Source organism: Daldinia caldariorum (assembly GCF_022478825.1).
Source record: "Daldinia caldariorum strain CBS 122874 unplaced genomic scaffold F4812scaffold_34, whole genome shotgun sequence".
In the NCBI taxonomy this organism is placed as follows: domain Eukaryota; kingdom Fungi; phylum Ascomycota; class Sordariomycetes; order Xylariales; family Hypoxylaceae; genus Daldinia; species Daldinia caldariorum.
Window position 1 is genome coordinate 14,391 of NW_025953070.1, and position 24,381 is coordinate 38,771.

Sequence of the window (24,381 nt, forward strand, 5' to 3'; positions counted from 1 at the left end):
CAAGGGTTCCGCTGGTAACCGCGCCGGTCTTAAACTTCATTGGGCAAAAATGGACGACGTCAGTTCCGTCGCGGTTCCGTACTCTCGTCCATGCCATCGAGTTTCTCCTACTGGACCTACCGCGAAAAGCCGAGATCTTCTACCTTGGACATATTTAAACCGTCTCGTGATAAGCTGTCGTATTACAGTATAAACGTGAACGATGGTATGTATCTATTACACGAACACTGTTAATCTTTCGGTGGCGATCGATCACAATTCGAGAGGTAGAGACAAACTCACCCATCGTAATCACCGAGATTAGATGAAGATCAAGTAACTTGGGAGATACCCTGTCTACCTAAGTTGTAGCGAAGATGGTTGCGGTGATTTCCAACTTGTTATACGCTGTTGGTCTTACGGCTTCATTGGCATTTATTTATGTAAGAAAACCCCCTAACAGATGCCGCATAGAAGCTGGGTTTGTGCAAACTAACTAGAGTGCCTAATGATATAGGCCATTGCACTTGTTATCTACCGATTATTCTTCCACCCTCTAGCTAAGTATCCGGGTCCGTTTATAGCCAAGATTACAGATGCCTACCAACTATATCACGCCTGGAAAGGAGATCGGCACCTGGAGTTCTGGCGCCTGCATGAGAAGTATGGCAAAGTCGTTCGGTTTGGGCCTAACAGCGTGTCCTTCAACTCAAACACGGCCTTGAAAGATATCTACGGGTTCAAATCCAATGTGAGAAAAGCCGAGTTCTACGATGCATTTGTTCACCCGGCGCCTAATACTCACAACACAAGAGATAAAGCCCTACATGCTCGAAAGAGGAGGGTACTCTCTCAGGCATTCTCGGATGGAGCCGTCAAGGAGATGGAGAGGTACATCTTGGCCAATGTGCGATCCTTCTGCGAGCAGATCGGCCTCGGTGCAAGCGACGAGCGAAAGGGATGGACTGTAGCCAAGAACATGGCTGACTGGTGCAACTACCTTGCTATGGATATCCTCGGGGACCTGTGCTTTGGGAAAGCATTCCATATGCTGGAAAAGCCTGATAACAGATATGCTCTCGAATTGGTGTCGCTTGCTACTACAAGACATCTCATCGTAAGTAATCCATCCTTTCTTAGACGGTGACCATTTGTTGATTGTAATAGTGTGGAACCATGTCTTTAGTCGGCAAGCTTCATCTTGATAAGATACTGTTTCGGAGAATCGCGACTGGTCGGGCAAAGTACATGGCTTATAGCAAAGCCCAGCTTACTGAGCGCACAAAGTTAGGCGATGATACGGACCGTCGCGATTTCTTCTACCATCTACTCAAAGCACGAGACCCCGAGACCGGGCAAGGATTTGCGATGCCCGAGTTGTGGGGAGAATCAAATTTGCTGTGCGTATCCAAGCAGACCAACCCGTGTATAGATTATGTTGACTGACAGCACTGTAAGAATCATCGCAGGAAGCGATACAACATCGACTGCACTAGCGGCAACATTATTCTATCTGGTTCGTAATCAGGTAGCGCTGCAAAAAGCGAGCCAAGAAGTGCGCGCGAAATTTGACGACGTAGAAAAGATCTGCCAAGGTCCGGCACTAAACTCGTGCACCTATCTCCGGGCGTGTATCGACGAAGCCATGCGCATGTCTCCCTCGGTAGGAGGGGTTTTGCCTCGCGAAGTCTTGAAAGGCGGTATCACAGTTGACGGCGAGTATATACCCGAAGGGATCGTTATTGGTACTCCGCATTATACTATCCACCACAATCCGGCGTACTACCCACGCCCGTTCTCATACGTTCCGGAACGGTGGATTGAGGGCTCCTATAAGACCTTCGGAGAACCAAGCGAAAGAAATGTTACGGAAAAAGACGTATCGCTAGCCCAGAGCGCCTTCTGTCCCTTCTCTATCGGACCCCGAGGGTGTATAGGGAAAGGCCTTGCATATATTGAGATGATGACAACGTTGGCCAGGACGCTATACATGTACGACCTGCGGAAATCAGCTGGTTTTGATCCTGGCGAGGGCAATCCTGATCTCGAATGGGGCCGGAGACGTGTGGACGAATTCCAGCTGATCGATCAATTCACCAGTTTTAAAGACGGTCCCATGGTTGAGTTTAGGAAGCGGATTTAAACTGATAGGATCTGGACCAGCTAGGATAAGAATGAACTCAACGTTTTTTTTTTTTTTTTTTTTTTTTTTTTTTTTAAGCGGCTACCAATTCATACAACTTAATTAGGTGTTTAGGTTGGAAGTTAACCTCACGCGCAATTTGATTATATTTAGAACCTGGGGGGCTTTACGACCTTGTCTCGTATTGGTTGATGGTCAAGGACCCTTGTTACTTTCCTCTCTTGGAGTCGGACGGGATGATTATGCCCAGCAGTTGATAGTTGATATTCGATCACGGACTTCGGTGACGGTCCTTTATCCAAGATTAGATAGATCCAAGCTTTCGCTTCTGCTGGTCGACAAGCAGATGTGGGGATGACATGCCGGCAATCTGGATGAATAGCGGCGGAAATATACTCTCTTAGCTTGTTTCTCCCCATCGGCGGCCAGCCTGGCACCAACAAGATTTACCTATCTACCCCCACCCACCCCTTTCGACTTTTAATAACAGGTACTCAAACTTTATTCATGCCTTGGGAAATACTACATAAAATATGACTATGTGAACCAAGGCTCCATCAGTCGTAACGTGAGAGGTGGTGAAAAATCGGCCGCTCGGGAAGATGTTCCTACGAGCTCCCAGATATGGGCACTCAATGGGTAATAATATGTACTCTTATAGAGAAACGCTCTACTCTGCTCAGGGTGTTTTGAAGCGCCACCAATAATATCGACGTATATCAACTCAGTAGTTGAAAAAGGCAACGGTATAGTACGGAGGTACTATATTAGGTATAGGTAGGTATGAGGTGAAGTTTTCTTGGCAAGTAGCATAAAATCTCCTCCGCCCCGTGCAACACTGTCCCTTCCAGTGATATGATAGGTAATCACTACAGGAAATGCGCCACTCTGTCGCGATGATGAGCTCAGGACTTCGTTATTCTCTCGTGTCTTTGCTTGCTCTGGGCGGCATCCCATCCTTCTCTTGGGCTTCACCACTAAAGGTGAATGTTGATGCCCGTGCCGATAGTTGGCCCTATGGACCGCTTGTCACATCTGGTCGTGACATGAAAAATACGCGAGGTGAAAATGTCGTCTACGCCGGTACTAATTGGCCAGGCCACGGAGAAGTAATGATCCCGGACGGACTGCAGTATCAGTCTATCGAGAGCATCGTTTCCAAGATCAAGAGCGTGGGCATGAACGCAATCCGCCTAACGTACGCCATCCAGATGATAGATGAGATCTATAGCAACAATGGCAAGGATACGACTGTGAAGGACTCGTTTACTAAGGCGCTGGGCCAAACAAACGGACCAAAAGTTTATAGTCAATTCCTCGCGAAGAACCCGTCTTTCAACGATAGTACTACTCGCCTGCAAGTTTTCGACGCCGTCGCTGCCGAGTGTGCCAAGCAAAAAGTGTTTGTGCATTTAGACAATCACATGTCCAAAGCTGCCTGGTGCTGCTCTACCAATGACGGAAATTCTTGGTTTGGAGACACAGATTACAGTACGTAGAGAAAGAACTCCTAGAAACACAGATCGTGTGCCTTCAAATTGGGCTGTTGAAGTCTTCATGCGCAGAGCTAAAACATACCTGTTTCTAGACGTAGAAAACTGGACCAGAGGACTCTCGTATATGGCGAACCACGGGAAAAATTGGCCGGCGCTGACGTCGATGTCACTACGCAACGAGCTTCGCAAACCGGACAGCAACCCAACGCTCAGCAGCCAATCCTACAACTGGCGAGACTGGTATACGAATATCAAGAAAGGCACGAGTGCGATCAACTCGGCAAACCCCAACTTGCTGATCTTCCTGTCGGGCCTCGATTTCGACACGTACGTCACACCAGTGGTCCAGGGCACGGCATTTACACCAGGAAGCGCCAAGTTCAGCGCGGCCGACTTCAAGGGCTATGCGAACAAGCTGGTGCTGGAAATCCACAACTATCAGAACAGCGCGAACAACTGCAATAGCCTCAAGAGCTCCCTGTACAATAGCGGCTTCCAGGCGCTGCACGCGGACGACTCCAAGGCCGTGAACGTGTTCCCGGTGCTGTTGACCGAGTTTGGGTTTGACATGACGGGCACCGCGTGGCGGGGGACGTATGCTACTTGCATCGCCGAATACCTGGCAGAGCAGAAGGCCGGGTGGTTCATCTGGGTCGTATCAGGAAGCTACTATATCCGCTCGGGAAGGCAAGACTACGAGGAAACTTGGGGGTTGCTAAAGCATGACTGGTCGGATTGGAGATCGTCGGCGTATGTTGAGGGAGGCTTGAAGCCCCTTGTGAAGGCGACCGCGCAGGGGTGAGATGATGGATCTAATCCATAGTACCCAAGCGGACACTTATATTTATATGAGCGAGGCAGCCTTAGGCTCCCCAGATCCTATGTTAGGTAGTTGCTACTGAATTGAATCCTTCGTTGTTTGAAACCAGGTTGGAAATGGAACATCGTGACATTTTATTCTCGCATATTCGCATATAAAAATATGAAAATAAAAATATATGTATATATCTAGGTATGTATTTATACAATCAGAATATGTGATGCGTTTGCTGAATGTATCTTTTATCTATCTAATCATTTACCTAAGGTAAGGTACGAAGTACCTAGGTACCTACTACTGGACCTAGGTCCTACCTAGGTAAAATACGTTAGCGTCCTGCAAGGCTGAAAAGGCTGATAAAATTCACCCCTAGCTTTTCGAGCTTCGCCATTAACACAACACAATTAACATCGCCATTTCACCTGACCTGTCAATATGGTGGGACGTGTCTGCAGATTTTGGCAACAGGGCTTTTGCCGAAATGGAAGTATGATTGGTTGATCTTTTGTACCTTTTGACTTTCGTATACTGAAAACTGAAACTAACATCTGTCAACGTATAGCCGCTTGCCGATTTGAGCACCCGGACGCCAACGCCAACTCCAATACTAACGCGAGTTCGAGTTCGTTCGGAGGTCCTAACCCTAACGCGAACCGTTTTAGAGTCCTAGGATCTGGAGGAAATAGAGACCAAGAAAACCCTTACAAGATCTCTACAGATATCATACGACAGGACTTAGGACCCGAGAAGCCATCATGGCTGTTATCGTGCTACGGCCCAGGGAGGGACGCTCCGGAGCAATTATTCGGAGGTCACCCGCGAGAACAGAGTCCCGAGGAAGTTATGCTATATATTAGAGGATCAAGTAACCAGCAACAGGCTGTACGAATTCAAGTTCTTTCTTTCTTTTCGCACTGCTGATGTTTGAGCTAGATGTCCGAAATCGCGGCTCTCGTCCAACAAGCTGAACAGCAAAACCAGACGGCCCTAAGCAACCTCGACGGCGCACTTAAATTTATCCTCTCTGCCGAGAATACGCACCCGAACCGTATAGATATATGTAGGCAGAGCAACCCACAGGGTACTACTAGTGGAATATTCGCAAAAGACACTGCGCCTGGCCCCCAGACGGGGTTCTCAAATCCTCTCGTTTCCAATTCTTTCTCGTCGGCTCCGCAGTCAAATATTCAGTCAAATCCTTTCGGTGGTGGTACACCTTCATTTGGTCAGCCGTCGGCACTGGGACCAAAGCCAAATCCTTTCGGTGCAGCACCGTCTACTCAAGCATTCGGCCAACCCTCCACTCTAGGGGCTCCGAAGCCCGTCTTCGGGCAATCCTCACAGATGGGGTTGGGTGGTCCCGCATTTGGACAGCCCTCAGCCCTGGGTCAGAAGCCAAATCCTTTTGCAAGCAATGCTCCGGGGCCATCTGGGTTTGGCCAAACCGCCCAGAGTGCGTTCGGACAGCCGTCAGCCTTGGGGCAAAAACCAAACCCCTTTGGAGCGCCTGCGGCCTCTTCCGCTCCTAACCCCTTTTCCTCGGCAGCACCAACTTCGGGACCTAATCCGTTCGGCCAGCAACCGACCGTCAATCCTTTTCTTCAGACAGTGAATGCGCCATCATCCGATCAACAGATGGATACCTCGGCTCCTACTCCAGCTCTCAGTAATCCTTTCAATCAGCCACAGTCAAACTCGGCTTTCGCGCCACCGACTACAAATCCTTTCGCATCGCAGCAACCATCTTCATTCGCAACTCCGTCAAGTAACCCTTTCGCTCAAACCCAGACCCAGACACAGTTACAGCAACAACCATCACAACCACAACCACAAACGCAAGCGCAAGCACAGGGAACGCCCGCGACATCGACATCGACAAACCCATACGGACCGAATAGTACTAAGCAGCACCCGTCCCCTGGAAATTATATTTCGAAGGCTGCGAACGGGCGGATAATATCGTTTAACGGGCAACCGGTGATATATAAGTGGAAAGTGGACGAAAAATATCAAGATGCGATGCCTCAGGACGGCGGTACATATCAACCGGCACCAGGCGTGCAGAACTCGGATGGTTCGTGGCGTAAAATCTTCTTCCCCCATGGCCCGCCCGGGTACAACAAGGATACAGAACCGGACCTCGCGATGTATACGCCGACCGTCAAAGCGGCATATGCTGCCGTGGCGGCTACTGGCAGGTTCGAGGGAGATATGCCCGAAGTACCACCCCTAAGGGAAGATTGCGTCTGGAACTTTTGAGAGCGGCACCATTTTTAAAGTATACTAGGATGGTTTACATGCGTTATGTGGAAGAGAATGGTATGCATATATATCGACTGGTCATACAGGGATAAACTACGAGGTTTGCGGTCTATAGAAGTAGGTAATTTAGATACCCCGGAGTTATAATGGGTTACGAATAGCACACCACTTATTCATCAATGGTAGGAAACGTCAGAGTTATAATATTGGCCTCATAAATTGGCTCGGACTTGAATTCTGCCGCGGCGTAGTGCCTGCGAGCATGTGTAATTGCAGGCGCTGTCTAGAACGCAGCTGGAATAACACGGGTATCCTTGAATACAGATGATCCTTCCAATACCCATCCGCCCTTTGCGCCTTTTCCCATTCTCGAATTCTGCTTTAAGCAGCGATGGTAACTTCGACTTCGACACCGGCCTCGATGTTAACGATGATCTGCTTAACAGTCTCGGTGGGAGCGTTAAGGCTATCAGCCAGAGTTAGCATCCTTTCTTTTAAACATGATAAGGAAGGGGGGGAAGGGGGGCGAGGGCAGTGATGTGGGGAGAATTGACATACTCGATCAGGCGCTTGTGAATGCGCAGCTCGTAGCGGTCCCAGGTCTTGGAACCCTCACCACAAGGAGTCTTTCGGGTGGTAACCTTGAGGGTCTTGGTAGGGAGACGAACGGGGCCCTTGACGCGGAGGTCCTTGCTCTTGGCGCGCTCGATGAGCTCGCTGCAGACCTTCTCAAGAGAGTTCACCTTGCGGGAGCTGAGGGTGATACGGATCTTGTGAGTCTTGGCCTGCTCGCCGGCAAAGTCCTTCTCGGCCTTGTTGTACGACATCTTGACGTCGGTCTTTTTTTTTCTTCGTTAAGAAGGGAAGAGGCTTTAGGTATTTGATTAAATTTGCGACGAGAACTTGCCCTCACGACTCGAACGGTATGACGTTGCGGCAAAGTGATGAAGGCAACTTTTGATGTTGGTTTATAGGAGGGGAATTAAAAAAAAGTTAAAAAGTTGGCCGATATTTCGCGAAAAGATAATGGGCTTAGAAAGAATTCCCGATGTGGGTTCGGATAAGGGCTTATAAGTGGGTCTAAGCTTTGCGGTTTCTTAGCCGATAACGATAAGAATCATTAATATGGTACCTTTGATGCGCTACCTAAATCTACGTAAATCAGGTACCTACCTAGGTAGGTAGGTGCTTTCGTTATGTAATAGTGGACGTTAGGTATGGAGCTTAACCTATTTTTATTGATGCCTCGCAGTTCATCTTATCCACCAGGTTTCCTAAGGCTAGGTACCTGTTACGTAGGTACCTCTAACCTAACCTAAACATTTACAAAGAGTCATCCGGCATACTACCTCCTAATCCGTGATGTAGGCCTAGCCAGATTACCACCTCGATAAACACCATTTAAAACTTGATGAAGAGCTACCAGGCCTTGGGGATTTATCCAACCTGATACATGTTTTCTTAAAACATCAACAGGTAGTCGAGACATCCTCATTTACTTCGCATATCACTTCCCATGTCATGGCGGTCCTCCCTCCCTTTGCGCCTTTTCCGGAAGCGCCTTGGAGGAATCACATCGTTCCCGAGGAGTGGGAAGCCTGTCTAGCTAACTGGCTTGCGCTGATAGAGGCTCACCTTTCTCTATCCAACGATGAGTTTGCTAGCTTGTCCGCCAACGATGAAACATTACTATCTTTTCTCGTCTCTTTTACGACAGAAGCCTCAACAAACGGTGTCGTCGTGCTGGGTACATCACAATCCGCGAAGTTATTATTCCGTCAATGTTTTCTTCTAGCTGCTAGACTACTACGGTTGTCTTCTCCGCCCTCTCCCCTCCTTCAGTGGGAGTTCCTTTCCGACTTCAGCCGTCTGTTTTCGAAAAAGAGAACATGGCCTCTAATCAATCAGGCCTTCCAGAAGCCGCCTGTGACGAACTCCTTGGCTATCCTCAAAAAATCATTAATCATTACGCTGGATTCGGGCCTCATTGGTGACCTTAGGACTTTGGAGTCTCAGTTAAAAAGACTTAACCATCTCATCCACGCATCTCCTGACATAGCCGCATTCTTCCTAGCCGGGAGTGATTTTCTTGACGGACTTATTAGTTGCTACAAGATCATGAATCCTCCTCTGAGAAAGGCCATTGTGACAACGGCTTATTTATGTCTAATTGGGTTGACCGAGGGTAATCCTCCTAATTTTTCCATGCTGACTGACCAGCTCTACTCCCTTAAAGCCGCGGCCGATAGTCATAAAGCAGGGCCGTTGAATGCGAATGACTCCATGGTCGCGGAGTTGGTTACAGTTACCCCTATTATTAAACAGGTTCAACACCGCTTTGAGGAGTCTAATTTGAGCACGACACGATGGAAGTCGGCTTTAACTGCGTTGGAGGGCTTCCGAAAGCCTGGTGGTATTGTCAGGCCGAAAAGAATGGTCCGACAAAAAATAGACAAGGGAAAAGGAATTATGACTGACGACGATGATATCCTTGGAGAGATGAGAGTACATCACATGAGTCAAATATCTCAGATACAGGACCTGTTCCCAAATCTAGGTTCTGGCTTTGTCTCAAGGCTGCTAGATGAATACGAAAACAATACTGAGCAAGTTATTGCGCACCTTCTCGAAGATTCCTTGCCCGCCCACTTAGCCAATGCCGACCGCAAAGAAGAGCTGTTCGTCTATAAAAAATATATCATCTTCATCATATAGTTGTACTAATGTGTCTATAGGTCTCAGGAGAAAAGTAGGGGGAAAAGCCGCGATATTGCACCTCGACCGAATCCACCACTTTTACCTTCAGAGCGCCACAATGTATATGATGACGACGAATTTGACAAGCTGGCAGTGGACATGTCTAACATCCATTTTGGAAAGCGAAATCCGGAGAAATCGGCGGATGATATTTTGAATGATCGGTCCTCCGCTCCCAATAAGGCCGCCATTCTCTCCGCGCTTTCCGCATTCGACGCAGACGATGACGAACGTGATGACACTTACGACGTTGCGGATGCTGGGTTGGTAGTAAATGACGGAAACCCAGAAGATGCTGATGACCAAAAACGAAAGGATGCAAGTGAAGAAGCTCTTTTTAGGGCTTACCAGTCTGATTCGAAAGTGTTTGATAGAGATGCGGCGATGAGAAGAGGCCAAACCAGAGCTAAACTGAAGCAGCAGACGGGAATGACCGACGAGGCTATTGAAGGCTGGGCATTGATGCTGACCAGAACGCCGCATCAGATGAGACAGTTGGAGATGAAATATAGTGCGTTTAGTGGCGACCAACCTGCTTTAGCCCCGACTGCTTGGCGTGCAAGCCCGGCGGAATCGGCAGCTGAAGAGTCAGAGATTGACAACGGGGGCAACAATCCCAATAACCCCCGGGGTGGATCGAGTAATCGTGGCCGCGGCCGTGGAGGCCGGGGACGAGGTAGAGGTGGTGGGGGTGGGGGTGGGGGTGGAGGAAACGTCGCCGGTCCATCTGGCGATAAAGATACCGAAAGCGCTAGGAGACGTAAGGAAGCAAACAAGGGCTCCAGAGCCAATCATAACAGGCGCAATCAACGTGCCAGGAAGATGGCACGTGGGGGACTTCCCGGATGATCAGGTAGCCATGTTCAGTGATTAAAGATATACCTAAATCCTGGAAAAGGGGTACCTCGCCGACAACCATCACATCCCGTAAGCGGCTATGCTAATTTTCGCTTTTTGGTTGGTGGTCGGCCATGCGTACGTGCCATTGGCGTTGGCAATATATTTGTTGTAACCCCACTGGTATCAGGGCTCCTTTCGTAGAGATCGTCGTCTTTTAGGATCTGCGCATAGGGACTTCTCAACTCGGAATTGCCTGGGGATAGGCCCTGAGAAATAGGATCGAAGGCATGTATTGGTGCAGGAGATACTACGCCGCTGAACGATGGACTTATTGCTTCGAGTCCTACGTGGCGAATTACGTTCGACGCGTCTCTTGGTGTTGCCAACTCCGATACAGATGCTATCTCATTGTCAATATCCCCAGCTTTTGCATCGTGCGCCCCGATCATAGACATTAACGATTCCCGAGAACTGCGCCGACTTTCGAGGTATTCGCTAAGGTTAAAACATTGCGTACAGACCGGATAAACAGGCCAGCATTCTGCCTCATCGCGGTATGTAGGCAGCTGAGGCCGTCTCTCCTCGCCACACCGCTCTCGGATGTCGTCTAAGATGTCGTATATAGGCGTAAAGAAAGTGTGTCGCGGTCCGGGACCGTAGTATTTGTTTCGCCCCCAAAGCTGGCCGATCATAGCATTAGTTTCGGAATCGATAATCACGGCACCGCTATCACCTTCAATCCCTATACCACCACGAATCCAGGATTCTTCGTCGTCGTAAGGGTCAGGTTCTTCTACGTACCATTCCCGAGATGCCTTTCCTGTACCATTTCCTACACCGTCGACATACGCAGGTATGTCGCAGACCTGGCCTCTCTGGAAACCCGAGGTACGCCCTGTTGAGTACACCGTCGCTCCGGGCACGATTGAGCTCATCGAGATTATTGGAGTCTCTTGCTTCTGGTTGGTAGTAGGGAACTTTCGGAGCATGTTGGCCTGCTGATACTTTGTAGAGACCAATGCCCAATCTGTAACAACCAATGGAGGTTCCATGTCACACTCTTCCCAATATGGATCGTGAGAAACTCGAGTGGTCTTCAAGTCGAACCCGGAAGTCGCCGTCAAATTCCCGATGAGGAAGTTGAGGTTGGTATTATTTAAAGCTTCGTGACTCTCACCCAAGCACCTTGCACGGTCCATCGGAGACGGGTGCTCGATAGGTATTGGCCGAGTTCCTTTACTTGCTTCAATAAACGGGTGAAAATTAACCAACCAAAAATTCCCACCGTTGATGGCCATGCAGGGACCTAATGTTGCAGTAGCCTCATCGCCATCCTCGGATGTAGCTCCAATGCTATCCCCCATACACGGAATCGTATAAAAGAAAGGATTACGCGGACGGCAAACCTCATCCGCCATATCTTTACTTAGCCCTCGTGACCATACAAGCCGATTTACCTCTCCGACGGAGAATACGAAGGCGACCAAATTATGGTGGTTTTTGGGTAATAGGTCCCGTACATGAGCTGCAATGACTAGCCTTCGAGCTCTGGAGACGTTTTGCTTCGTCATAATACATATGCGTCTGGAGTTGGGCTTTCGTCCACGCATTACAGAAATGACATGACCATGGCCGCACCATTTCGGAATGAACTCGACGAGAAATGGAAGGATACAATGCTCCCATATGATAGGGAAACTGGCAGAATCCAACAACTTGGAAACATGGCCCTTGTAATCTTCGCCGTTTTTTACTGGACCACCTAATACTATTCATTAGCTACCATCCCGCTGGGATTTAACGCTCGTATCTTACCTTTAGCTTTATTCGCCTGCTTCTTAAGTATGGCCTCTAGCCGGTCTCGACAACGACTTTTTGAAAGATCGACAGCCGTCTTCATCCTAAACGTTTCCCCCTCCATAGCCTTAAGGTTATTGATGGACATTTGGCTCTGACAACCCACTCCTGGTGCTGCCGGAGACCCTTTCGTTGTTTCGAGAAGGTTCACCGGCTTAAATGAAGCATTCCGGGCCGCTGTGGTGTTGCCGTGGGCATACTTAAGGTGGCAATCGAGAAGATCTCTGGAATCAAATGTATCTTCTGCACAACCGGGCACCGGACATAGTAGTAGATGTTCACGCTTGACATGCCAATTGAGCTCTTCGCTAGTTGCAAATCCCGCACTAGAACATGGCCCTTTATCACCCCAGAGACAGGTATGTCTATGCCCAATACTATAATGGGTCTCGAGGTCTCTTTTGTTGGAGAACTTAGCCCTACACATATCCCTTGGGCATATGTGATGACTGTCTGTGCCAGTAGACAGTCTCTCCTTAAGCTGTAGAGGGCTAGGAGCACGCGACTTTGACGTTCCCGTAGAAAAAATCTCCGATGCGAAGTCTGTCTGGATAGAAGACAAGACAGATCCCTGATACGAAGACGAAGGGGAATACGTTAGGCTACTGGCTATGTCCGAGACACACGGTATTAGTATCCCCTGTGAAAGATCGATGGGTTCAGTCTCGGTAACTTTGCCAGTAATGCCGTGTAAGTTCCCCGTTCTCAGAGCTACCGTCCCATTCCCGCCATCCTCCCATGGCATATATTGTTGAGAGAGTGGGCAAACCAGTGGCGTATCCTCCAAATTGAAATCGGTGTCGAAGCCTCTAAATACGGCCGGCTCGATGCCACCACCATGGTGTGGAATTCCATTCGTATGGGAAGCCGCCTGCGCAACGCACCCGGAAGACCTGATAGTTCCAGGGCTGCACGGGGCCTTGGACATATGTTTCCGATTGGCACCCATGTCTGGTAACAGACGAGAGCGTTACCGCTGTGACGGCTGTTAGTTTACTAATAGGAGGGTTACTAGAATAAGAAAAGACAAGTAAAAGTGAACTTTAGGTACCTACAATCCCTATAGGAGCAAATAAGAGTGGAGGATGCCTTAGTTCGTAAAAGTCAACCTTTTTGATTATACTATAGCTCGGAGACTGCCTGAGGTGAATGTGAGAAATTTCGATTATACATCCTTGAATGGGAGGGGGGTTTGGTTCCGTTTGACGAAGAGGCCTCCCTTGCATCGAGGCAGCAGAGTAGGATCCGAGGCACAGTACCTAGCTTGTAGTTCGCAACCCATCTTCACCACTTAATCATGCCGATTTGGGGTAACCTAGCTAGCTGCCTTGAATGAGCCTATGGAAATAAATCACTTGCCACCATTGTCGAAATCAAGCTGGCTCTACTAGGTCAGGTACTTGTAGCTTTATAGTCACCGAAGAACGTTTGATTAGAGAAAGATTATAGGTTACCTACCTAAGGAGGTAGGTATATTCTATAGACAGGGGGTAAAGTCGTTAAGCTTCACTTGATAGTCGATGATATACTACCTAGGTAAATATCGCTTCATGATATTGTTGGCTGCTCTCCAAAATGCTCGCATCCAACTCACCGTTTGTCCCTTTCCAGTTCGTTCCCCTCGATACGAGTAACGATTGAATTTTTTTAATCTTTTTCTTTTTTTACCAGTTCATCTTGTCTTCATGTGCTATTTAAACAGGTATTTTTCGTTGCCCTTAGTCGGTTCTTACTTTACGGCTAGGCTGTCGTATAAATGATGATCTTTACGGAAAGGACAACGAGAACACACTACCACATTGTACCAAATACTAGAAGTCAAGGCGACAAAAAGAGCCACCGTTAGTATTGATTGGCAGCGTAGAACTGTAGTATATCACTAATCGTCTCCAATGCGTCCCAATAAACCCACGATTGTGGGCTTTACCTAGTCCACCCATCACCTCCCAGTCCCAGAACAAAGTAAATGTGCTTTTTGTTGCAACCCCCAGACAAAAGAACGCCGTAGATGCGTATGCCCACTAAACGCGTTCCTAGGAACGCCAAGCGCCAATGCGTTGATACAGATACAAGGTACCAGTCAGTAATTATAGTCGTACGTCCAACTTCTTCCTCTTTACAGTAATTCCCCGTGTTCTCGGAGTACTTGCCCCCTTGTTTCTACTCGCCGTTACCTCTTCTTTTCGCTCTCACTAGCTCAGCAGCAAGCTCGTTGTTCTGGCGTTCGCTATCCTGTATTCTCTGCCTTGCTGCTGCTCGGTCCATATGCCTGGCTTCTCTCTCCTGCTTGAGCTTATACTCGAGCTCTCGTAGTCTGAACATCCACCTGTTGTCGTCACTATTCTTTCCAGAAGAGTGATCACCGTTGGAAGTGCTTAACCGCTCCAATTCAGATGCACCCATAGTAGAGGCGCTCCGAGACATGCTGCCGGGTCCGCTCTTACCGCTTGAGCTAGGTGTTTCCAAGTGAGTGGTCTTGCTGCGCGGAAGTTTTGATTCTCGGTGATGCGGTCCCGTCGGCACGGATGGCGAGGGACTACCTCCATCAATAAGGTCCTCTCGCGAGGATTTGCTACTCGCTTTCTTCGATCCCGTCCAACCAGCTCCACGAGTACGTGCATCGTTGGCGCGTTGAAGAGTAGCATTCTCGATCTTCAGGGCTCGGTATGCGGTCTCGAGTTGAGATATCTTAGCATGCGCGTCAAAGTGGCCGGATGCGATGCCAGTGCGGACGATAGTCTCAAGACGTTCAAGTTTCTTAGATTTGGCGTCAAGGCTATTTTCGAGAGACTGATATTCTTTCCACAGTTCACGCTCGACCGACTTTATGCGAGTTTGGAAATTTCCCACTATACCCTCGATGGTCTTTACGGCGCTCATCAAGTTCTTGGCAAACCCGGGGAGCATTGTAGATACAGACTCGAGCGAGGGTAGAGCGCGGCCGTTGATGAGACTATTATCGTGGGCCCAATCAGTGCCGCAGAGCGTCGAGAGACGCGTCCACAAGACTAGTAGTAGATTGTTTCGCTCGTTTAGCTGTTCCTTAAACGAAGCTTCGAGCTGCGCTATCTTCTTCTTGTCCGCCGCACGGCTGGTCTCGAGTTCAAGGATGCGCGAATCTTGGCTCGTGACGGTCCGCGATACGTGCTGATGGGTGCGCTGGAATGTTTCGAACTGATTCTTAGTGTTACGATGAGCTTGCCGCTCCTTGTCGAGCATTTCAGCTAGTCTCCTAGATTCGAGCCCGTGAGACTCGAGAAGCGCGTCGCGCTGTTTAATTATACGGTCCTTCTCCAGCATAGAGTTCTTCGCGGCGTCAAGATCCCGAACCGTATTTTCGAGCTCTCTTTGAAGCTTGGCGATGGACTTATAACATTGTTAGCGAGATATCCTAGAAAGCCTGTAACCCTGCCTCGTAAATATAACTCACCTTGAGAAGGCTAGACCTAGTTCCATTCAAGTCGCCTAAAGCCTCACGTAGATTATTCTCTAGCTCCATAAGTCTCTCTTTCCACTCCGTAGCTTCAACCTCTCTACTCGTTAAGCTCTTGCGGAGTCTTCTAGCCTCGTCCTTAGCGTTCGAAACTTCGCGATTAAGCTCGTTCACAAATTGTTGAACTTCCTCCTTCTCGCGTCCTGCTACAATTTCGCGTTGTTTCCGTTCGTTGGCGAGCCGCTGCTCTAGTTCCTTAGACCGATCACGTTCCTCTCTAAGACCCTGCTCGGCATTGGCGAGCGCCGCCTCGAGATCGCCTATTCGAATCTTATCCGCTTCTTGCTCCTCGCGTAAAAATGCAATCTCACCCTGGCTAGATTCCTGCTGAACCCCGAGACGCTGCGCCTTATCGTTCGACTCGAGGAGCTTGACCTCGAGGTCTTCGGATTCTCTATTCGACTCGGCAAGTTCCTGTTCTAGTTGCTCTATTCTTCTTAGCTTCTTCTCCTGCTCATCTTCGAGTCTTATTAGTGCCTCGCTCATCTGGCGCATCTCCTCCTGAAGGGCGTCGAAATTTTCCGAACGGTCTTGCAGCTCAATCTGCAACCGCTGGATTTCTTCCGTCTTTTGGTCGCTCTCGGCTTCCAAGGAGTCAATCTCCTCTTGGGCTTCTTTTCGCAGAATGTCGAATTCATTCTGAAGGTCAGCATGCTCCTGCAAAACTTCGTCTCGCTCCCCTTGTATCTGTAACATATCATTCGTCGTGTTTTGGAGTTCCTCTTCCAGAGCCCCGTTGTGCTCCTCCAGCTGTCTCCTAGACTCGCTAATGCTATCCAACTCCTGCATACACGTTTGTAGTTCGCGCTGGAGCTCTTGCTTTTCAAATTTGAGCTCATTAATCCTGTCGCGGTGCTCGGCCAGTTTATTTTCCAACTCTTCACGATCGGGGTCTTCCTCTACTGTCATGGTGAGCCTAGTGCGGCCGCTTCCCCGGGAAGCCGATCGTTCATGACCGCCTACGCGAGATGCCGATCGGTCGAGGAGGCTATCAATAGTTGAAGATGCAGGGCCTGCGCGACGCTGCGCAAGTTTAAGGTCTTCAATTTCCTGATAAAGTCTCTCCTTCTCGCGGTTACGGGATGTAAGCATGGACGTCTGCGCGCCGACTTCCCTGCGCAACTCGGCGTTCTCATGACGTAGTTGTTCGCTTTCTCTACGGAGTTCCTCGACCAGGGTTGCTGATTGGCTTGAGGCGGTGGTAGGATCTATCTCCCCAGATAGACCAGAAACGGGACGTGATCTTGTTGGCGAGGCTGGCCTGGCCTTCCGCGTGATATTATATATGTTCGTTGTGTGGTGCAAGCCACCCCCCGGGGCTGCCGTGCCGTTTATTTCCTGTTTTAGTCGGAATATCTCGTCTCGTAGTCTTCGGTTGTCATCGTCCGCTTGCTCGCGACGAGCCGTTTCTTGCTCAAGAAGATCTTTATACACGTCAGCCTCCTCCTGGCGACCTAGACTTTCGCCGACACGCTCGCCGGCGCGGTCTCCCATGGATTTCACGGTTTCAGCTAGTTTCCACTTTTCGGCCTGGCTAGCCATGTTTTCATTTCTTAGCCTTTCTATCTCGGTTGCATATTCCTCGACACGTTCTCTTAGATACAACAGCTCCTCCTCCCGTTCTTGGGCGTCGGCATCAAAGGCCGGAGCTGTTGCACCGTCTGAGGAATAACCGCTTCTCGCGGTGCTCGGGCGATCTTCTTCGTCGCGAAGGCGTTTTTCTAGCTCTTTGACCCGTCGCCTAAGGATTTTGTTATCCCGTTGGATAACAGCTAACGAAGTCCTGAGCTCAACATTCTCCGAGATCATTTCCTTAACACCTTCTTCGGAGAGTTTGTCAAGACGATCAGAAAGAAACATAACCTTAAGTTTAAGATCGAAGTTCTCCTTCGACAGGCGCTCAATCGTACTGGACTGTTCCTTAAGAGTAAGGTTTTTGCCGCTACGAGTGTTGGTGGTAGTGGCGGTGCTGGTATTTGCGGGCGTATAACTAGACAAACTCGACACTTTCCTATAGGGCTGTTGAATAGGGGTTGCCAGGCCACCTTTTGTTTTGTATTCTTTAGCCAGAGACTCGGGCACCTCGACGTTGCGAACGTGTCTGGCAATAACAGTGTCGGTGGGTGCCATCAGAGCACCTTTTCTAGGCTTCGGGGTCGCGAGAAGATCGATAGGGCGGTCGGGCATAGGGCTCTCAACTTCCTCGAGCGGCTCCAAGGCGTCTGGCCGAATGGGGTCCGACGGTTCGTCGAACCCGGATGCCATGCTACCAATACTTACGGATCGAGATAGAGTGTTACTGGCACTACGCGTTAAGCCAAATGCTGGCAAAGCACCTCCAGATTGGAGAGCATAATCAGCACCTAATCCAACCGTAGCATCGCTTTCAACATCTTCGTTGCTAAGGAAGGAAGACGTTGAAGAGCGCTGGCTGCCATGTCTACTGCGAAGAAATTTAGGACGCGTGCCAACCTTCAGAGAGTTCGAGACCGCGCTGTTGTTATCGCCTGATGATTTACTCAAGTCCTGATCAGAATTCTGCTGGTGGAGACTAGAAGCTCTGGAAGTTGAACTCTCCCTGGGTATATCGAGGGCTACGCTGCCGTGCGACGGAGCATCGCGAGCGTCATTTTCGTTCTGCGTCTCCTCGTCGGTACGTTTGCTAGCCGCAGAGATAGCTCTCGACACGCTACGAGCCGCGGCAGCAGTTGTAGGAGAGGATAAATTCTCTAGCACAGACGTAGAATTGCCAACTTCGATACCATTGGACTCATCATGCCCGCGCGAGGGGAGGGGGCTATGTTCGGGTGTTAGACTTGGTACCACAGCGTTGACATTGGATGAGGCTAAGTCGGTATGAGCATCGTGATGCAGGTCGGGTTGGTCGTGCGAACCGGAGAGTTGAGGGGATTGAGGCACTGCACTGGCTGCAGGGGTAGGTGTAAAAGAAGGCGATAAGAAGGGCGCGGATGCGGGTGTGTTCTTCTTCGTAGTATCGAAGAGGTATGTATCGTCGATACCTTTTTCGGGACTAGGATTTCGAGTTGGCGAAAAAGGAGGTAGAAAGCTGGACTCGACATCTTCTAAATGAGCTCTAACTTGCTGTTCTTCGGTGATGGAATCGAGGTGCTTATCATCGTTGTCTAGACGAGTGGTTTCGGCAAAGCTACTATCATCCGGTGGCGTACGAAGAAGCACCGGAGGATTATTTTCCTTCCTAAACAGGGGAGTATCTGAAGGAGTAGCGGAATCCTGATGATCGGGTTCGGGAATGGCTTCGGTCGCGTCGACGGAAGTCTGGTCGATGCGACTCTTGTCTTCGGCCATGATTTTAGCGACTTGGATTCAGCGACTCGGTTTTCGGCGGCTGGGACTCGGCTGGGATTCGGTCTCAGGCGGGCAACATCCAAGTCCAAGTCCCGACAACGATACCATGGACCTAAGAGTAGGTAAAATGGGGATAGGCAATATTGTATTTATGATTAGTCAATGCCGTCAGCAGAGAAAATAAGAATGGCACGCTGGTGGCACGGAGCAATGTCATATGGGTGGTATTGGTGTTGGAGTTGGTGTCGGCAATATAGGCATATGGTACGTATGTAGAGTTAGGTAGACTTGAGTTTTAAGGAGATGCGAAATAACAAAATGCGGAATGCGGAATGCGGAAGTGTTAAAGATTGACAGGTTCAGAATTAACTTCTTGAGGTCGAAATCTTATGATATCGATAAGTACCTAACTTGACCTAAGGTACCTAAACGGTAAACTAAACCCGTACTATCGCAGTATCGCTGTTGCTTAGGTATTGTACTACCTAGTAGGTATAGGAGGTAGGTTAGGTAGGTATTTGTTTTCTTCCTCTATGTCGGCAGGACCGTTGTCTTAGCGCTTAAAACCCCTAAAACGCTTAAACGTGCCCCTTGCCAGGCGTTGCTAGGACACCAGCAGGAGCCAGCAGGATGATCCACAGGTATCTGTTATATGTTTCAATTGCCCAATAACCCTCTGAGAACTCAGTTAGAAGTGCCTAACCTAACCTGCTAACCCACGTCTTATTAGATGTTCTGCATTTACATTAGCTCGGCATATCCTGCATCTTGACTGACACCGCACACTTGCAGATTAAAGTGAAAGTTTGACAAGTACCGGGAAATAAACCTCAACCTCGACACGTTTTCCCGATTTGAATTTACCTGATATTTCGGTATTAAACCAGCTTCATTTCCTTAGGGACATCATTACCTTTAATATTAGCCCCCGTACCCGACATCTTGACAAGTTGATGAAAGATGCCCGGTACAACTCAGAGATATTTCCAGTCCCGAAACCCGGCGTCCTGGTTCTTCGAAATTGTTCGTCTCATTGGCTACCAGGTACCAGACTCTGGGTAAACCATGGATTTGAAAATATCTACGGACTGGGATTAGGTACGTATGGGTCTTTTTTCTCCTATCCGATCTGCAAATCATCGACCAAGTGGCAAGTACCTGTAGTACGCACGCAAGCATTCAATGACTAGAAGTCTTCCATATATTCATTGCCTTATGTATGGAAACCAGATACTATGTACTTCCACCAACTAAAGAATGTTAGAGAGTTACTGAATACAGGTACATATATCTAAGAGGTACCTATAAGGTAGAATGAAATATCAAGTAACCACCACTTATGGATCAACGTAGATCACGAACTTCTAAATTACCCAAATTAGTAGGTGGGGTTAAGTTTGTAAGTGCCCGTTGCTAGAAGATGCGCTACATGTAGGAGGCACCATACAATACACGGTATTGTACTTTGTATCTCATATTTCTACGAGGGTAGGTTACCTAACCTACTTCCTACCTAAACTTACCTAAGGTACCTGATAGGTGGTATTGTACTCCTCATGCCCGGCTCGCCTCCCAAAATCAACTTATCAACTTATTGTGTGCCTAGGACCTGCGTAGCTGTTAAAGACTAACGCCTATACCTAACATATTATTTCTGTTTTCCTATCATCTTACCATTATCTACTGAATACCTCTAATTTTATATTTCTCTTTTGTCGACTTTCCCTAGTCTAATCCCAAAGATGAGGTGGGCGTCCTGGGTGTTCGTCTTAGAGGTAAGACTACCTAAAGAAGGCATTACGTTTCACGACACCAAAATGAACAACGCTAATATCAAATATCGATAGGACTATATCGTCGAAAAGGTATTGTCTAGCTAGTCCTCGTAATGGCTCTCGGATGATCGCCCTAACATACCGCCTTCCCCAGCTTCTCCGATCCCCGACCTTTCAACGAGGAGTTAGACGCGTCCACCAAACCGTAGTGGATATCAAATACGGCCGTGATCCGAGCGAGCCGCTGCGGGAAGGAGAAGCTACCCGTAGGCGCCATCGAAGTATAGTGCTAAAATATTAAAGTCTGACCGCAAATGAGTAGGACACCCAACGAATTCTAGGTTAAAGGGGTTCATGTCACACTTTGCTGAAGAACTTCGCAACCAACTCCGCGATACAACTCGTCCTAAGAAGTGAACTATTTGGAAGGAATGACCATATTGATATCAACAGGATAAACATCCGCTCCTTCGAAGGTCGGAAGCGGAAGATATGTCGACCAACTAAAATTAGGGAAATGACGCCGGCTACTCAATTTGAGAGGAGTCGTAGCTCGTCTTGGTATTCAGAATCATGTTGAACAAAGACGCCCAGCCACCGACACAAAGCCACATATACTATGATGGAAAGATCGCATGTCTGGCGTATTGGAGCTTCTGGTCCAAGACCTAAAGTTAACCTCGTAGCGGATCTGGCGCGAAAGTATGGATTCTAGGGGGGGTGGTCCCATAAGTTCCTTACTATCCGTCGAGGTGGTACTCCATGTCTGCGCACATCTATCGGTAGAGGTTAGGACCTTTAAAGAAGAGTGCTTCGTTTCGCATACTTTGGCAGTGTCTTCCGAGGTTTCGAAACTCACACATTGCTTCAACTTCAGCTCCCAGCTTTCATTGAAGCTAGACCTCTGAATGCGTAATCTATACAAGGGACATAGTTAACATTTCGCAGCTATAACTCAGAACCGTACGGCCCGTCAGACTCGGAATAGATTTATAAGACGAATATGAAACGATACTGCAGCACAGTTACCAATCGATACCATTGATATATCGTATTGATATATCATGCGGTTTTCCACCTTCACATTAAGACCACTCCAAAACATATATTCCAGTTCCCATTCGCGTGCATTCTCAGAGAGGAGGTGTGCACGATAGGCTGGTAGCGATGCCACTTTGGAAAGCCTGGCGCAGACTCTCAATGCTGCTATAGCAGCCCAATGCGCATGTCACCAACGCTCCGAAGAAGTAGAATATGTTAAATGCGTTAAAGAGCGGCCTCCTCATAAAACCCCGTCCCCATCGTTTCCATCCATGATCCACGTAGTTATACGTGCCAGTTGTGGGGTCGAAGCGCTCTTCATCCTCGATCATTGCGTCCTTTTTGACCCAGTAGCCGATGGCCAACCACGCTGGGAAGGTGTAAGTAAAAGATAGGATGAAGAGTGCGCCAACCAGACCAACGATGTACGAAAACTGCGGCACAGCTGCTGCTATGATAAATGCAACCGCCCAATATAATGGAATCAGTGCAGCCCACCAAATCTTCCCCTTTTTGGTTGTTAACTCCGGAAAGCCCAAGAGTTCGTGGAAAACTTCTATATATACAACCTTGAGGCCGATGTTGCTGTATAACACGGCTGCGATAAGATTGCTAACTAAACTCAAGATGTTTCCAGCTGTCTGCATTCCATACGCCGCAATACCTTGGACTGCTGGGTTATAGGTGTATTGGCCTTGGTATGAATACATGAAGACGCCGAAGAAGATATAGATGCCGTAGATAAACATCTCTGCAATAAGCAAGCTTTTCCAGAAGTCCAAGGGGTGTCTGTGGGCAGCGTCAGCATAACCATCATAATCTTTGGCGGTTACTTGATTCGCAAATCGGAAATACCTCATCTCAGCCAGGAGAGCGGCAAAGAGCAGCGCTCCCCCGTATGCGTATACAGCTATGTTTAACCCGTTCAAAGAAGCGACGAATCCCACCCCGCCTGTGGCCATTCCTGGAGGTGGCGTCCCGGCATAAGTTCGAATAGGCATACCCGATGGCAAGCCAAAGCTTGCTTCCACTGCGGCATAGTTCGGACCGTATACCACAGACGCCATACTTGCGATCTGGTGAGCAATGGCAAGTTCATAGTAGTTTTATGTATGTGTCCTTACCATAGTATTACGAGTGCGACGTTCAACCAGACGGAAAGATTAGCAAGCCAACCGAGCCGCTGCAGGGTCCTGATTTGGCCCAGGACGAAGCCTGCAGCCATGAATATAATCATGCATGCCACAAAACAAATCCCTATACTCTCCCCGGACGAGCCGCGACTTATTTGGGAGATGCTCTGTCCATTGCTCAAGATAATAACAGAAACGGTTAGCAGCAGTTGAAGAGCTTGCGCGAGGTTAATGAAGTGACGAGCCCAGCTACCAAATATACGATTGAAGAAGTCACCGTATCCTCGACATGGAAATCTGTCAGAGTCTAGTCCACAAAAGACGTTCCAGATGATCCAGCCAGAATAATATGACATGGCGCCGAATACAGTATACAACGCAACACCCGGACCATAGCCCAGCTGCGCGAATGCCCAGCTGAAAACAAAAATTCAGCTTCGATTCCCATTATTTAAATGCGTTGAAACTTACGGAGCGCCAGTTGGACCTAATATATCCGTTGTAATCAGGTAGAAGATTGTACCCCAACTTGCTGTTCTCAACGCTCGATTGGCACTTTGTCGCTGAGCCTCCGTGATGCCATTTCCTTTGCCACCAACCCCGGTAACTTGGAACTCCCCATTGCGGCGGTCTTTCTCATCTCTCACGTTGGAGAGGGAGGCAGTTACTTCGGTAGATACATCTTGTTCGATGTGGCCGCTGGAGAATCTCCCTTTAATGACGCTCTTGATCGTTTGTGGCCCACGGGCAACCTTGTACCTAGCGTTGGCTTCTTTCTCCTGGGCCCGAGTGATTGCGGCATAGTACATGTACTCTTCGAAGCTGACCCCGCGATTATTCGTATATTCGTCCCCTACCGCATCATTTGTGCCGTTTTCCACCTCCAAGGACAACTTTCGAGGATCGCCGCCGTCGAGAGCAAGATTTGCTGGTGGGTTAGTAGCCATTGCAATGGGATATTCTCATATGCGTATAGATTACAAACAGCAGAGAAGAATCGGATTTTCAACTTCCAACCGATACTTCTCATAACTTCCTAATCTACCTACTTTATCTCCCATCTCCCAGGGCCGTCACCAAAGGATTAAGTATGGTTACATAGAGACTGTCTATCCTACCGGGATGCTGCATGCAGCCAGCCAGCATAGTAAACTGCAGGTCTTTGCAACCTTCTCATCTCAGAACTATGGCCCGACCTATCTTGTGCGATTTTTATTCGAGAGAATTGAGCAATCACTCAATTCATCATTATCTCGTTACCTACCTCCCATCTAGATAGGTAGGTACAGTACCTAGGTACCTATGTAGGACCTAGGTAGCTATTCCAAATCGTACTCGCTGCATTAAATATCCGGATACTACAGAAACAATCGCGACGCAAGATTCCATAGCCAACGTGATCCCCATGCTTATCTCCTCGCCCTCCAGTATCAACAGCAATTACTAGGACTTTTTTTC

The 24,381-nt window shown here is 48.6% G+C and overlaps 10 protein-coding genes across 10 annotated transcripts; 5 read left to right on the forward strand and 5 right to left on the reverse strand.

Annotated features, from left to right (window-relative positions):
* The first annotated feature begins 145 nt into the window (after positions 1 to 145).
* F4812DRAFT_293032 (cytochrome P450) lies at positions 146 to 2,197 on the forward strand. The gene is made up of 4 exons (XM_047931161.1): positions 146 to 422; positions 497 to 1,096; positions 1,147 to 1,379; positions 1,438 to 2,197. The coding sequence occupies exons 1-4, from the start codon at positions 357 to 359 to the stop codon at positions 2,120 to 2,122; spliced, it is 1,584 nt and encodes a 527-aa protein (XP_047785240.1). The 5' UTR covers positions 146 to 356; the 3' UTR covers positions 2,123 to 2,197.
* An 821-nt stretch (positions 2,198 to 3,018) lies between these two features.
* F4812DRAFT_453884 (glycoside hydrolase family 5 protein) lies at positions 3,019 to 4,420 on the forward strand (the record flags this gene model as incomplete). Its single annotated transcript, XM_047936547.1, has 2 exons — positions 3,019 to 3,613; positions 3,711 to 4,420. 2 exons carry the CDS (start codon positions 3,019 to 3,021, stop codon positions 4,418 to 4,420), a joined length of 1,305 nt encoding a protein of 434 aa, XP_047785241.1.
* A 377-nt stretch (positions 4,421 to 4,797) lies between these two features.
* Positions 4,798 to 6,949, forward strand: F4812DRAFT_293617 (uncharacterized protein). Its single transcript, XM_047931165.1, has 3 exons — positions 4,798 to 4,925; positions 5,001 to 5,320; positions 5,372 to 6,949. Exons 1-3 carry the CDS (start codon positions 4,874 to 4,876, stop codon positions 6,695 to 6,697), a joined length of 1,698 nt encoding a protein of 565 aa, XP_047785242.1. The 5' UTR covers positions 4,798 to 4,873; the 3' UTR covers positions 6,698 to 6,949.
* F4812DRAFT_448572 (ribosomal protein S1) lies at positions 6,897 to 7,787 on the reverse strand. The gene is made up of 2 exons (XM_047935871.1): positions 7,259 to 7,787; positions 6,897 to 7,166 (listed from the first exon to the last, which is right to left on the reverse strand). Exons 1-2 carry the CDS (start codon positions 7,525 to 7,527, stop codon positions 7,082 to 7,084), a joined length of 354 nt encoding a protein of 117 aa, XP_047785243.1. The 5' UTR covers positions 7,528 to 7,787; the 3' UTR covers positions 6,897 to 7,081.
* A 77-nt stretch (positions 7,788 to 7,864) lies between these two features.
* Positions 7,865 to 10,349, forward strand: F4812DRAFT_293649 (uncharacterized protein). Its single transcript, XM_047931168.1, has 2 exons — positions 7,865 to 9,378; positions 9,436 to 10,349. Exons 1-2 carry the CDS (start codon positions 8,222 to 8,224, stop codon positions 10,304 to 10,306), a joined length of 2,028 nt encoding a protein of 675 aa, XP_047785244.1. The 5' UTR covers positions 7,865 to 8,221; the 3' UTR covers positions 10,307 to 10,349.
* F4812DRAFT_293621 (uncharacterized protein) lies at positions 10,167 to 12,168 on the reverse strand. The gene has a single exon (XM_047931166.1). It carries the CDS (start codon positions 11,905 to 11,907, stop codon positions 10,393 to 10,395), a length of 1,515 nt encoding a protein of 504 aa, XP_047785245.1. The 5' UTR covers positions 11,908 to 12,168; the 3' UTR covers positions 10,167 to 10,392.
* Positions 11,987 to 13,681, reverse strand: F4812DRAFT_293610 (uncharacterized protein). Its single transcript, XM_047931164.1, has 2 exons — positions 13,210 to 13,681; positions 11,987 to 13,130 (listed from the first exon to the last, which is right to left on the reverse strand). Exon 2 carries the CDS (start codon positions 13,101 to 13,103, stop codon positions 12,066 to 12,068), a length of 1,038 nt encoding a protein of 345 aa, XP_047785246.1. The 5' UTR covers positions 13,104 to 13,130; positions 13,210 to 13,681; the 3' UTR covers positions 11,987 to 12,065.
* Position 13,682: 1 nt separating this feature from the next.
* F4812DRAFT_293625 (uncharacterized protein) lies at positions 13,683 to 15,523 on the reverse strand. The gene has a single exon (XM_047931167.1). It carries the CDS (start codon positions 15,452 to 15,454, stop codon positions 14,315 to 14,317), a length of 1,140 nt encoding a protein of 379 aa, XP_047785247.1. The 5' UTR covers positions 15,455 to 15,523; the 3' UTR covers positions 13,683 to 14,314.
* Positions 15,524 to 20,496: 4,973 nt separating this feature from the next.
* Positions 20,497 to 21,310, forward strand: F4812DRAFT_293821 (uncharacterized protein). The gene is made up of 4 exons (XM_047931169.1): positions 20,497 to 20,749; positions 20,822 to 20,839; positions 20,904 to 21,015; positions 21,072 to 21,310. Exons 1-4 carry the CDS (start codon positions 20,717 to 20,719, stop codon positions 21,164 to 21,166), a joined length of 258 nt encoding a protein of 85 aa, XP_047785248.1. The 5' UTR covers positions 20,497 to 20,716; the 3' UTR covers positions 21,167 to 21,310.
* Positions 21,311 to 21,773: 463 nt separating this feature from the next.
* Positions 21,774 to 24,365, reverse strand: F4812DRAFT_293874 (transmembrane amino acid transporter protein-domain-containing protein). The gene is made up of 4 exons (XM_047931171.1): positions 23,395 to 24,365; positions 22,915 to 23,340; positions 22,646 to 22,858; positions 21,774 to 22,579 (listed from the first exon to the last, which is right to left on the reverse strand). Exons 1-4 carry the CDS (start codon positions 23,868 to 23,870, stop codon positions 21,883 to 21,885), a joined length of 1,812 nt encoding a protein of 603 aa, XP_047785249.1. The 5' UTR covers positions 23,871 to 24,365; the 3' UTR covers positions 21,774 to 21,882.
* Positions 24,366 to 24,381: the final 16 nt, after the last annotated feature.

What these genes read in the sequence shown, in the direction of transcription:
- F4812DRAFT_293621 (XM_047931166.1), bottom strand. Translation starts at nt 11,907, where the DNA reads ATGCGTGGACGAAAGCCCAACTCCAGACGCATATGTATTATGACGAAG.
- F4812DRAFT_293032 (XM_047931161.1), top strand. Translation starts at nt 357, where the DNA reads ATGGTTGCGGTGATTTCCAACTTGTTATACGCTGTTGGTCTTACGGCT. An exon ending in CTACTACAAGACATCTCATC is followed by an intron (nt 1,097 to 1,146) that starts GTAAGTAATCCA and finishes TGATTGTAATAG; the next exon opens with TGTGGAACCATGTCTTTAGT. An exon ending in TGGGGAGAATCAAATTTGCT is followed by an intron (nt 1,380 to 1,437) that starts GTGCGTATCCAA and finishes CAGCACTGTAAG; the next exon opens with AATCATCGCAGGAAGCGATA.
- F4812DRAFT_293610 (XM_047931164.1), bottom strand. Translation starts at nt 13,103, where the DNA reads ATGGGTGCCAATCGGAAACATATGTCCAAGGCCCCGTGCAGCCCTGGA.
- F4812DRAFT_293617 (XM_047931165.1), top strand. Translation starts at nt 4,874, where the DNA reads ATGGTGGGACGTGTCTGCAGATTTTGGCAACAGGGCTTTTGCCGAAAT. An exon ending in GGGCTTTTGCCGAAATGGAA is followed by an intron (nt 4,926 to 5,000) that starts GTATGATTGGTT and finishes GTCAACGTATAG; the next exon opens with CCGCTTGCCGATTTGAGCAC. An exon ending in CAAGTAACCAGCAACAGGCT is followed by an intron (nt 5,321 to 5,371) that starts GTACGAATTCAA and finishes TGTTTGAGCTAG; the next exon opens with ATGTCCGAAATCGCGGCTCT.
- F4812DRAFT_293874 (XM_047931171.1), bottom strand. Translation starts at nt 23,870, where the DNA reads ATGGCTACTAACCCACCAGCAAATCTTGCTCTCGACGGCGGCGATCCT. An exon ending in GTCGCACTCGTAATACTATG is followed by an intron (nt 22,859 to 22,914) that starts GTAAGGACACAT and finishes CCAGATCGCAAG; the next exon opens with TATGGCGTCTGTGGTATACG. An exon ending in GCTCTCCTGGCTGAGATGAG is followed by an intron (nt 22,580 to 22,645) that starts GTATTTCCGATT and finishes CGCTGCCCACAG; the next exon opens with ACACCCCTTGGACTTCTGGA.
- F4812DRAFT_293649 (XM_047931168.1), top strand. Translation starts at nt 8,222, where the DNA reads ATGGCGGTCCTCCCTCCCTTTGCGCCTTTTCCGGAAGCGCCTTGGAGG. An exon ending in GCCGACCGCAAAGAAGAGCT is followed by an intron (nt 9,379 to 9,435) that starts GTTCGTCTATAA and finishes ATGTGTCTATAG; the next exon opens with GTCTCAGGAGAAAAGTAGGG.
- F4812DRAFT_448572 (XM_047935871.1), bottom strand. Translation starts at nt 7,527, where the DNA reads ATGTCGTACAACAAGGCCGAGAAGGACTTTGCCGGCGAGCAGGCCAAG. An exon ending in ATTCACAAGCGCCTGATCGA is followed by an intron (nt 7,167 to 7,258) that starts GTATGTCAATTC and finishes TCTGGCTGATAG; the next exon opens with CCTTAACGCTCCCACCGAGA.
- F4812DRAFT_293625 (XM_047931167.1), bottom strand. Translation starts at nt 15,454, where the DNA reads ATGCTGGAGAAGGACCGTATAATTAAACAGCGCGACGCGCTTCTCGAG.
- F4812DRAFT_293821 (XM_047931169.1), top strand. Translation starts at nt 20,717, where the DNA reads ATGAGGTGGGCGTCCTGGGTGTTCGTCTTAGAG. An exon ending in GCGGGAAGGAGAAGCTACCC is followed by an intron (nt 21,016 to 21,071) that starts GTAGGCGCCATC and finishes GCAAATGAGTAG; the next exon opens with GACACCCAACGAATTCTAGG.